The sequence below is a fragment of the Apiospora hydei genome, assembly GCF_038363865.1.
Source record: "Apiospora hydei strain CBS 114990 chromosome Unknown utg000008l_segment0_segment0, whole genome shotgun sequence".
NCBI classification, from domain to species: domain Eukaryota; kingdom Fungi; phylum Ascomycota; class Sordariomycetes; order Amphisphaeriales; family Apiosporaceae; genus Apiospora; species Apiospora hydei.
This window is the reverse complement of record NW_027117367.1, coordinates 2,440,392-2,452,404: the sequence shown is the minus strand read 5'-3', so window position 1 is coordinate 2,452,404 and position 12,013 is coordinate 2,440,392. Positions and strand designations below refer to the sequence as shown.

The following is a 12,013-nucleotide window of genomic DNA, read 5'->3' as shown; positions in this document are numbered from 1 at the left end:
GTCCCGCACCCTATTTCGATCCGCCACTGTGCACAAGTGCAGTCTTTTGGCCTCTTCCTCCTGGTAGCTTGACCAGTCACCCACCGACTCCGGCACAGATTCGGTCGATACCGCCCACCATCAGGCCCTTGCCTCCGCATCAGGCTTCTCACGACGACACACGACTGCATACGACTCAAGATACCCATTACGACAATGAGCAACTGTATTCTGTCTCTCCCGAGGGCCTCTTCGATCCATTTCCTTTCCTGAGTTGTTGTCGATACTGTATTGTGTCTTACAAGCTGCCGTTTGGTGCGCACCCCAGGAACCAGCAGCTGCCTTTTTGACGTCGTATTCGTTGTCGCAGTCCTAATCGAGGATTCGGCGGTAGCCCAATATTTCCACCCATTTACTCGAAAAAGTAGTATTTACAGACTACCAAGTCTGATCTGCAACAGAGCAGTTAGTTGCTCATCAATATCATTGCGCAGATGGCGACGGCTGGAACAGAGAAGCTCTCTTTTGCTAAGGTAAGCTCTTGCTCTGCTGCTCTACGCTATGTTGCCCTATCGCACATCAGCTGTCTATGTCGCTGGTCCCCCAAGGCTAACGCGGTACCAGGTGGCAGCGTCTGGTGCTAAGGAAAACATGCCTCCATCTACAGCACAGCGAGTTGCGGTGCCTGCCGGTGCTGCCAAGAACCCTGCCGCAACGGCACCAAAAGCGGTCAGCCCTACCGTGGTCGCCAAGTCAGCGATGCACCATGGTACCCCTGAGGCTGCCCAGAAAGACTCCCGGGACGAGCGAAAGTCGACCGACGCAACTGTCAAGGTCACGCAAAACATGAATGATCTCAACGTATCCTCCAAAGCTGTCAATCCAGCATCTACACCTAGCCTTGTCGTCAACGGCTCGTCGAATCTCGCCCCAGGCGATTCTCATAGCAAAGTTGATAGTACCACAGCCGTATCCGACGAGGTGTCAAACAGGGCTGATTCGAACTCAGAGATCGGTACTAAAGCGCCCAGTCTCGACGGGAAGAGTATTACCTCTGGTACCACGTTTGCCCTGGACGAGAAGGAGTCGCTTCGTCCAGACGACAGCGCTAGTGTGAAGGCGGCCGAAGACGACGAGGCCTTCTCGGTCCGGGGCTCGCAGATGACCGCCTCGAGGATGGGATCCGAGATCGCACGCGTGCACCGCCTGCGGCTTGGAGATATGCCGGAGAAGCGGATCATTCAACTGCTCCCCGAGGTGGTTGTAGAGCAGGGCGTTGCGACTCCCCAAAGTAACTCGTCGGGGATTCCGCCCCCTGCTGAGAAGCAGCAAATCTTGGCCAATGTTTCACAAAACCCCGATGCGTTTAACTCGATGTACGCCCAAAACCCGGACGAGAAACTGCTTGAGGCCATGGCATCACCCAAGGATCGCCTGTTCTTGCTTCGCTTGGAACAGGACGTAATTAACTTCGTCCAGTCTTCAAAGTAAGTCATGAACCCGCAGATTATTGAAACATGTGGTTAATATTCTTGCCTAGGGAGCCCTACATGGATCTGCCACCAAACAACTCGTTCTGCCGTATGCTTACACACAAACTGGCGGATTATTACCATATGACCCATTCATTCGAAGCGGTACAGGGCGCTGTGCGTATTTATAGAACACCCTTTTGCAGGGTCCCACCGTCACTGGCAAGTATCGTCGGTACCGCTGCCGAAACTAACAACAGCAGCACGCCGCCAGTGCTGTTGCCCAAGAAGATCATGCGCCGTGGCGAGGATTCCGGGAACGCAAGTAACAGCCCCTCGAAAGGCACTTCTGAAGTGGGCAGTGATGGTGAGAAGAAAAACCAGGGCATCAACTATAAGTAGGTTCTTCTGCTCCCCCTTATTCTGCTTCGTCTGACTAACATATGTAGGCTCACTCGAGAGCAGCGCGAGGAGGCTTACAACAAAGCACGAGAGCGTATTTTTGGCAATTCGGAGAAGACTGGTGAGTCTACACCTGGTAAGTTCTCGTCTGGACCCTGTACAAGGTCTAGCTAACTAGACCCAGAAACCGAGGATGCGAATGGCATGTCCCGGGCCAGTTCTGTCTCAGGCAAGGAAAAGTCCAACTTGGGAAGGCGTGGTAAGACGGGGAAGCAACGACGCGACGATTCTGAGAGCTTCGATTCCCGATCTCAGTACACACCCTATTATGGAACCAACCCTCACCAGCCAAGCTGGGCCCAGACTGGACAGTATGTTGCAGTTGGAAACATGCCGTACAACGGTCAGATGCAGCAACTATACCAGGCCCCCATGCCACAAGGTTACCCTCAGGCAGGCCCCGCGTATCCGCAAATGATGCCCCAAGGTCCTATGAGCGGATATCCTCCGTATGGACCAATGCCGACAGCAAGTCTCCCTGGACCGCTTTGAAGTGAAAATAGTTTGCTAACCTGCCAGCAGTATCCGCCTCAACCCCCTCAGCCGTCACAGCAGCGTTACCCGCCGAGCAACGGGTCTATGCCTGGGTATGGCTCACCGATGCAACCCACGCCTGCCCAGCCAGCCTGGCAGCAACAGCCTGCTTACCCGCCTGCTTCATCCCCCGTCCCATCGCCTTACCAGCAACCAGCAACTAGGGGTCCCCAATCCCAAAGCAATGTCGGCCCCGTTGGGATACCCTATGCTTTCGGTCAGTTGCCTGTTAATGTCAATCCACATGACCCGAAAAGCCAGCATCCGATTCCGGGCAGCTATAACCGCCACGCTTTCAACCCCAAAACGCAGTCGTTCGTCCCGAGCAACGGGATGAACCACGTGCAGCCACCTATGGCACCCTACAGTATGGGCGCTCCACATGGCAGTCCCCAGATTGGTTCGCCACACATGAACTACAACGGGTACAGCTCCCCAGCCACCCAGCCCTATATGGGTGGCGCACCGCTATTGCATGAGCCGTCAGAGTTCCAGCAACTCGCTGCCGGCTTACCACCCCCACGCGACTCCACCTCAGCATATGCAACAGCATCCGGCTGCTCATATGCCTCACATGCCACAGCAAATGGGCCATCCTATGCAGCACAAGAACATGGGACTACCCCAGCCTATGAGCGGCCATAACCACCAAGCCGGCTACTCCACGTTGCCCAACTACGGCAACCCGGCCACTCTGCCACAGAAACCACCGACCGGAACCTCGTAGAACAGGGCCCGCGTCCGTTGAATGAGTGGGTAGTGGCAAAACAAATGTGTTTACATTTGCGACATGGATGGCGTACATGGGCAATCCTTTCTCAGGGGCATTCATCGTATGGGCGTTCGAGGCGAGAATTGATAGGGGCATATTGATTTTACTCTGGCTGGCTTTGTGGGCCTCAGCATAGACGTGATGGCGGCTGGGCATCGCACCATGTGCAACAGGGGTTCAGGCAAGGGACAGCATATAAAGAATTGCGAGCGCGGATCTGGACTTTCCCGTTTGGAAAAGCCTACAAGTGGAAACCTACCATTATTCCATTGGCAAAGAAAGCTAGTCACCATAGCCGGCGCAAGGGATGGAAGGATTAATGAATACATCTTTTCTCATGATCTTCTATTCCCCCCCAGCTGGAGGATGGGCAACTTTGCACTGTGCTTTCGCGGCGATGATTTCGGCAGTACTAGATAGAAGAGAAGGAGAAGAAGGAAAAGAAAAGGAGAGCTCTAGTTGATGGATGGCCTCAGAGTGTTCCGGCTGTATAGATAATAATCTAAACCATTCTTTAAGCATAATGTGGGTGATGAGTAGTGCGATAAAGCAATGCAGTCGCTGTGCTATGAGCAATGCTGGACCTGGGGAGTGCGGATAGCTACTTAGTCCTAAAGTGATGAAGGCAACCAATCTGGTGATTCTCTATGCCAACCAACGAGGTACTGAGCCAGCTTGCTCTTCTTCCTTATCTTCGAATCCTTTCCCATCTTGGTCCAGTCTCGTACAGGCAGTCGCGGTATTCTTAATGGCGCCAGTGGCATTTCAAGGTTGGGCTTTGGGGGTCGACCGGTCCCCGGCTTTGTTTTCCTATCGCCTTCTATATCCTCTTCGTGCTCGAACGGTAGGCCGCTATAAACGCACGCGACGATACGAGTATATACATTCTCAAAACCATCAAACTACGAAAATGATGTCCAGTCGGCCAATGGAGGGGGTAGAAACGGACGTTCAGCTCAACTCGCAGGTTTTCAGCCTGGTCACGAATCTGCTAACAGTATAAACATCTTTCGCCTATCAATATTGTGCCCTCACTGTTAATCCAACACGGACCGAGCCGGCACCAAATCTTGCTTGCTTTGGCAGACGGCGGCCAGCCTGCTGGAACGGGGGCTGTACACAGCGGCTGGCCGGCTTCGTGGTTTTCGTCTGGGGCACTATCAAGTCGAGGCAGTCGGACGTCAGCGCCTCGCATTGTGTGGTGAGTACTCGCCTGTTGTCCTACTGTATGCCCCGGAACACTAAGACTTGAGAGCGGCAGGTCGCATTCCTCGCAGTTGTAGCCCTATATACGCTGAGAATGCTCTGTTTATGTTATAGTGCGGGCAAGGATAATGCACATGTCCACATAATCACAAAAGATACATGCCACTGGAAAGCAAACAGTATTTTACGCTACCCAGGCGAGAGGATGTACAGGGTATCACGAGCATCGTAGACAATCTTGACATGAACCGAGAAAAAGTCACCCACAGAAAAGTAAACAATGTGGCAAGCCATTCCAACTTGATTGCTTTTTTTGTTCGCTACATGTGGTGGTATCTAAATATATAAATAAACAAGTAAAATCCACGAGAGGACACAAGCCCCAGGCTTGAAATGACACTCGCCATAGAATCTCTGCTCCGCAACAACTTTGGGGAATTTTTTCACACGTAGGCGGTTTTCATAACGGGGCGTAACATGAAAACAAAATGGTGCAGGCGTCCGCTAAGAAGTAAGCATCAGCCACTGAGATATAGAAAACGTCATGAATACTCCTTAACAGAACTCAGGGTGTCCCGCAGGTTAAGTGACAAATGTCGCGCTCAAAAGTTCATAGTGTCGCTACGGTATTTTTCATCCCCAGTGCTTTTTTTCTGTGGATGGGTTCGTTTTGTAGGATCAAGAAGTGACGCCGCAACTCTAATCCTTAAAATATTTCATTATCTTAATGAAATCACCGAGATGTTGGTCGGTCAACGAGGAGATAATGGTCAATCATGTTCTGTTGCGAGTCAGCAAACACTACAAGAAACAGTTGTGAATTCGGCAGAGCTTACCCAATCGTATTGTGACGGGTCGTTCAGCACATTGTCCAAGGGTATGGTATCCATAAAGTCGAGAGAAAAGTCCATCGCATGTATGAGCTGGGACTGGTCCATGGGTGGTGGCGGCGGCGGCGGCGTCTCTTGTGTGTCGTTGTTGAGAAGACTGGCAAGCGAGCCATCCCTTACTTCAGGCTGCGGAGGAGGTTGCACAGGGGGTCGCGTAGGCTGTTCCTGCATCGAAACCCTGCGCAGAATAGCTCCAACGACTCTAGTGGCGTGCGCGGCATCTGGGGAAAGGTGCTTCCTAGCTGACCATATCTTATACGAAGTACCCAGCGCTTTCAGTTTCCTTGACCGCTCTGCCGGACTTTCACTAGAGTCAGCATCGTGTAGGTTTAATAAAAGGTAGTGGCAACTTACTCAGTCGAGATACTCTCTGTCAGGTCCAAGCAGAGGACCATAGACGCTATCAAGAAGTCGTGTAGTGTCTGTCCGGAAAACATGTACCTGTCTTGATATAACCTGCCACCCGGTCGGCTTTCTTCGTCATATTCTGCATGGAGATCGAGGATCCGCAATGCCGAATCAATGGCGGTACTTCTAGACATGGCATATCTAGGATTGTCCTTGTGGTCGCGCGTGAGAAAGGTTCGATGCAAGACGCAAAGAGTTTTCAGATACATCAACTCAACCATCAGCCTGTGAACAATGTCGAAGCACGAGTCTGCAAAGCTGTAGGAGCGCACAGGCCGGATTCTCAGCGTGGCGGGAAGCTGCTCGTGGAATGAGTGTATTTCACTGTCCAGGTTCACCACTTCTTCGTACGGTGGCGGTGGCTGGATCGACAAGGCGAATCGGATGACGCGACGCTGCAAGCGGCAGAGTATGGACTTGTAGCATAAATAAAGCGTTGATGTTGCTTCAGTTGGAGGTCGGGGAGGCGGCAAGACCGTCGTGTGCTCGTCGAAGTCCAGATCGAACCGATTGCCTGGAGCTTCGGTGTCGCATTCATCTTCGCGGACAATCGGAGGCATACCTAGTTGGAATGAAAACATACAGTCGAACACCTCGATGAAGAACCATGCACGCCGGCGAATCTCTCCTTCAAAGGGTGTGATACTTGGCAGGTATTTTGGGTCCCTATGGTAACCCATCCGCTGGGCGAGACGTACAAGTAAGCCGAACTTGGACCATAAGCTTGAGTCGCAGTCCTTTCTTCGTTGGAATTCAGTATAATTCGATAGCAGCAAGGCCTCTACAGAGTAAGGTTTCGCGGCGAGGTAGTCGCCGGCGATTAGACAGTCGACTGCAAGTGCGGCTAACTTGTCGGGGTGGGCTGCCTCGCAGTCCTTGCTCACATCCTCGCCTTTCCCCATTGAAACGGTGGCAGCCACATTGAGAATGGAAGCCAGGATGCTGAGCCATAGCAAGCTGGCAGACGAGGGATCTCGCCAGAACACGTCGTATTCCCTTTGAAATTTGGAGGTGTGGATGTACGGGGCGGCATGGAACCTGGATTGGAAGTAACCAAAGACAAGCTGGTCTGTCTTGTGCTTGGGTGGCAACCGGGCGAAGGCTTCGTCTACAGTAAGACGAACTTGAGTGCCGTACACCACGTCCATCTCGCGCGTTTGGTGGGATGATGATGATTGGGGCGGCGGCGAAGGGCTCGAGTCTTCTTCCGAGGGTTCAGCTTCAACAATTCCCGGATGTCATGGATACTCTCGAGGATGGCCGACCAGTGGGTTGCGCCGACGTAACCGTTCTCGGGCTGGGTATGGCCGTAGGGTGCTCCACTGTTGGACGTGACGGCGGTGGTTACCGTGCTCGGAGGGGTGCTAAAGTCAGAGCGCATTTCCACCTCGCTCCGTGGATCGGAGCTAGATGCGACGCTGGCGATGCTTCCGTCTTGGCTCCCGGCGTTTTGCACCAGGCCGTTCACCATGTCCTCCAGCTTCTGCAGGCGGACCTGCAGGAGGGGACGTGACATGGTATCCTGCTTGGGGCGGGAGTCGACCTGGGGCCGGGACTCATTGCCCTTGGGCTTGCGGGCGGCCCGGGGGCATACTCGCAGAAAGCGGCCTCCCCACTCTTGACGCATCTTTCGCATGGTTGCTGACGGTCACATTTCACCTAATGGGCGGAGATTAGCGAGGGGCGACGGCGAGGGAGGAGATGCTCCAACAGCAGCAGTGAGACGGCCTTGCCTTTCGGGTGCGACACAGCAAGCAGCTAACTGGCGGTCTGTTGCGCTTCTGGATCTTCCGCTGCATGCCTTCGGTGGGTTGTGCGCGGAAGACGCTGGTCTGGTAGGATGGACGGTCCATGGTCCGGACTCGGGGATAACCTCCAAAAAACGGCGAATTTTTTATTTTAAAGTCCTCCCGTTGGAAGCATGTGTGTCATGCCGTCTGTATGTAGCCCACACACTAGGACTGGACATGAGTGAGTGTGTGTGTGTATGCGTGTGGTGTGGTGTGAGCTCAGGCCAAGTTGGATCAAAGCCAAAGTCCGGCGGGAGCGCGATATTAACAGCGAAGCGACAGTCGGGCTCAATTAAGGCCAGACAAGTTGAGCTATGGCTGTCGCGTGGTGAGATGGGTTAGGTTAGGACGAGGAAAGAAACAGCTGCTTGAAGCCGGGAGCCGATGGCAAAACATCGACTACTTTTCGGAGATATGAACTCGAAGGAAGGAAATGACAAATGTGAGGTCGACTGAGTAAGTAGGTAAGGTACTTGCAGCAGTGACAAGGCTCCAGGCTGAGCGAGGTGACGGGAATCAATGGATGGATTTGGCAGACAGACGGCTGGGTTCATGGGGGTCACTTCCTACTCGCCCTCTTCCCAGCGTTGTGCATGGGTGTGTGTGTGTGTGTGTGTATGTGTGTGAGCGTGAGTGTGTGAGTGTGTGCGCGTGGAAAGCGTTCCGTTCCCCGTTAATCGTTCAAATCAAGCAATTAATCAGTCCATGGTCGGTGGTGCTTTTTCGGTCGCCTTTCCTTTCGCTTCCTCGTTGGAATATCCGCGTATCCGGAGAAAATGGGTCGTCCAAACTCCGCAGCTCCCGTTTTGAGAATGGGGGCTTTTTTCGACTAAGGCTACATCCTGGGCAGAATGTACACCCACCTGCCCAAGTACCGAGCTCCTCCTGATCTTGGCTTGGATTCCCTTATTGACTGCCAGGGTACATACTGACTTCACAATAAGTAAGCATGGCTTGGTATGTAGAGTAGAGACGCAACTTGGGGGTTTTCTTGGACAAATCAAAAGCTCTCGTTTTTTCCTCTCTCGGACTCTAGATGGATCAATGGCAGGGTGCTGAATCGGAGGGGATCCCACACAGCATGGCATGTAGCCCAGTCTGTCTAAGGCCCAAGGCCAGCCCACCTCGTTTTCTTGGCTGGAGAGCGTGACCTATCGTTCCGATGCGGTGGTCGAGAAACGAACCACCGCTTGCTGTAAAAACCAGGTCACTTTTTGCCCCTCATTTCGTAACAGACATGGTCTCGGGCTCTCGGCTCTAAGTCCTACGGGAGATAAGATCGGTCCTCGTCGGCATGGGGGTCTTTGCCCCCAACCAATCAATCGCCTGATTATGCCAATTTGGATGGGCTTCCATAGGGTGTTCGCCAAGCCTGCCACTGCTGATCACGGCAAAGTTCAAAGTCTGTTGGCCTCGTCCCCTCTTCTCAGATATATCTCAATGAGCCCAACGTTGCAAGACAACCGTGGCAATGCCCAGCAAATCGGTCCACCAGGAGCACGGCACGCAATGCCTGCTAGAGTGTTTGTGTGTGTAGCGTCGTCCTACTAGCGACTAGGTGTGGGATGGAGGCTGGAATCTTCGGACACAGGCGAGACTAAGCCCTTGTTAAGTCCGACTGCCACGCAGACACCCAGACACCCAGACCCAGACGCCCATATACCCCCGCTGCCTCTGCTTACATACAGGCTCGGAACGAGAACCCTTGCATGATGGCACCCAATCTGTTGGGACTGGGCGTGATGCCTTCTTCCAAGTCCCTGCAGGCAGCCAGATAAAAGTCGCTCACACAATGCAGGTCGGGAGACAAGTGGGGCGGCAGGCAGATATAAAGGTCGCATAAGGTGCTGCCGACTTAGTGGTTACTCTACCGAGAGCGAGGGGGCTCGAATTGGCCATGGAATAACCAGTAAGTATAACTGCCATTACTCAGCAGCGGGCTTTCACAACTCAGAGACGGTCCGGCCAGACAGAGTTCCCATTTGACTCTCCTCATCAAAACCCAATGCGTGAGTGAGGGGCGGTGGTCTTGCCAAATGTGAGTGAAGGTGTCGACGAATGTCTCTGGTTTCTCTTGAGCTCTTCATCGCTTCCAATTCCAATCTCTGTAGAGAGATTAATTGTCAATGATGCCCGTTTTGATGACCTTCGAAGTAAGTGGCCGTTTCGCGAGAGAAAAAAAATCCGATTGGCTGACGGTTGAGTAGAGCGAAAGAGAAATCGGCAACAGAACTCAAGGTTCGGGCGGACATGCAGTGCCATACAGGAAGAGAGTTCCAGCCATGGGGAGAAGATCGAGTCTGCCCTATAGAAGGGTCTAGACTTTGATTCTCTCAGCTTCTAGGTCAAGGTCCAAACCACATCCAGTCCGTCCCACGGACAAAGATGGTTGAGAACACAGCCATCACTAAGTCAATGACTAAGACACCCATTATCCAGACCAACAACCCTCTGGTGGGTAGCGAGGACGAGAGCGAGCGCATCTCCATCTCACCCGCCAGCAGTCGGCATCAATCCCCTTTTCAAACACACTCAGCACCTCCGGCTCATACTTCAAAGACCCCACGCCAAGCATCGCAGGAACCATGAGGCCGGCTGCATCATATCAGTTGGGCCAAACTCAGCCTCCTGTCTATGAAGGGGCAGTTGCAGTTTGTGGGCATCTTCGCCATACTGAGGGACGAGCGTGATGCTTCTCACTCATGAAAATGGTGTACGAAGGAACCGGAAGGTCGCCCAAGAAGTTGCCCCACACATGGCGAGATGATTGCTGTCATTCATGCTCAGTGTTCTTGCTCGACGAAGATGCCTTGGTATATCGACTGGGTGCCGCGTCGCGGGTTCTTCTCTACACCAGCAGCCTCGGCGTCACATGCTGCGGGGCCTCCGTTTTCAGGATCCAAGTGATGAGACGGTCATCGTCGAGGCCGGTGACGAGCCACAACGGAGGAGGGGCGGTCGAGTTTTCCGCCCTTGTCCGTAATTGCGAAACGGTTGCATGGCCCGAGACCTGCTGCTCTATGTTAGCATTGATACCCTGAAAGGAGGTGCTGCCATGGATACCCCGGCAAAATGAAGGCTGCGTTCCTATCAACGCCTTCGTCGACTTCTTCCCTGCTGCCGACTCCTGGACAGCAACAATATGCCAGCACGCTAGCAGCTATATCTGCATCCTACGCCGCTACGACCAAGTTGCCCTCATGGTTGCTGTTCTGAGAAATATCCATCTGCCTTGCACGTACCCTATGACGGAATATGCTTCAAGGTCAAGCGCCAGTCAGTGGATATAAAGCCCAGAGGAGCCAAGGGAATTGTTCAGGGTGGTCAATATCAATTCTCTCCAGATTGGTAAAGCGACAGGCCACCGAGTTGGGTTCGAATTTACCTTGCAACGTGTGGTGTGAGGGGTGGGCAAATTTTGTTCACATCCCGAGTTCAGCGCGGCCGTGGACGACACCAAAAACGATATCCAAGAGAAAGAAAGACGTACCTCGAGGTAACTATTGCCGATGCCAAACAATCGAGGTTCTGTGTCTGGTCACTGTGCTTGCCTGTTGCCTACCTAGGTAGGTACCTAGCTGCCATGGTGGCCTGAAAGCTTAAGTAGGAGGGGGAGGGGGAGGGAGAGATATGGAAAGGTGAGCTGCAGGTCATAAGGCCTAATTACAGCTCTCTCTTTTACTGAAGCACGCCCTTAGCTTGGCCATGGGACCTACGGGCCCCTTTGGCCGAGTGGTAGGGCGTGTGGAAGATGAAAAACCCGGGCTCGGGTGCAGGGGGACGCCCTCTCCCCGGGCACCGTGAACCGGACACGGCGGGTTTTTCGTAGGCCCAGGTCGACCGTTCGAGCCCCAGCCGGGGGGATCGGCGGTTGTTGGGTTGAGCTTTTTGACATTTTTTCCTCTTTTTTATTTTTGCCCACTTGAACTCCTCGTCGTCGTCCACCATGATATGATGCTCCCCTCCAACTCATGTGCTTCTGTAGTAATTAATGTACACACTTAATTCATGGGTAGAAAGAAATAACACTTCTCATCAGCCAGTCCCTAGTTGTCATATCCAGTCCACATTGGCTTTCCATGATGCCATGTTAGTGAGGGCAATGTTGCCAAGCCTACTTGACTGGCCGTCTCGGTACACGTCTCTCCTATCCAGATCTCAAAATGCTTGGCCGTGACCTACCACAGTGCTGCGTACGTTTTATCAGATGATTTAGAAGCATGTAGCAGTAAGCCAGTAGCTGCATCGAGTCCCTCGACATGGAGTTGCCGTCTTCTACGCCCACATTGGTCTTGCCTTTGAGGTTCACGTGAGGTCTACGTGAAGCTACATTCCCACCAGCCGCCAGATGATGAATACGATGAGAACATTCATCCGCTTTGACAATCTTCGCATTCATGTTCGAGAAAATCGTGAGCAATTGCAAGGGTATCCAGTCATCAAATGGTTCACCTCGGTAGGTACCATACAATAGAGGCTGATTTGTTCCTCTGTTGAATG

General features: G+C 52.9%; 2 protein-coding genes across 2 annotated transcripts; one reads left to right on the top strand and one right to left on the bottom strand.

Annotated features, from left to right (window-relative positions):
- Positions 1 to 540: 540 nt before the first annotated feature.
- On the top strand, positions 541 to 3,174 carry PG997_011331 (uncharacterized protein; the record flags this gene model as incomplete). The annotated part of the gene is made up of 6 exons (XM_066815646.1): positions 541 to 1,466; positions 1,520 to 1,849; positions 1,901 to 1,989; positions 2,038 to 2,362; positions 2,417 to 2,814; positions 2,879 to 3,174. The coding sequence occupies 6 exons, from the start codon at positions 541 to 543 to the stop codon at positions 3,172 to 3,174; spliced, it is 2,364 nt and encodes a 787-aa protein (XP_066664936.1).
- A 1,984-nt stretch (positions 3,175 to 5,158) lies between these two features.
- PG997_011330 (Fusarisetin A cluster transcription factor fsa6) lies at positions 5,159 to 7,359 on the bottom strand (the record flags this gene model as incomplete). The annotated part of the gene is made up of 4 exons (XM_066815645.1): positions 5,159 to 5,206; positions 5,262 to 5,616; positions 5,670 to 6,942; positions 6,972 to 7,359. 4 exons carry the CDS (start codon positions 7,357 to 7,359, stop codon positions 5,159 to 5,161), a joined length of 2,064 nt encoding a protein of 687 aa, XP_066664935.1.
- Between the last annotated feature and the right edge of the window lie 4,654 nt (positions 7,360 to 12,013).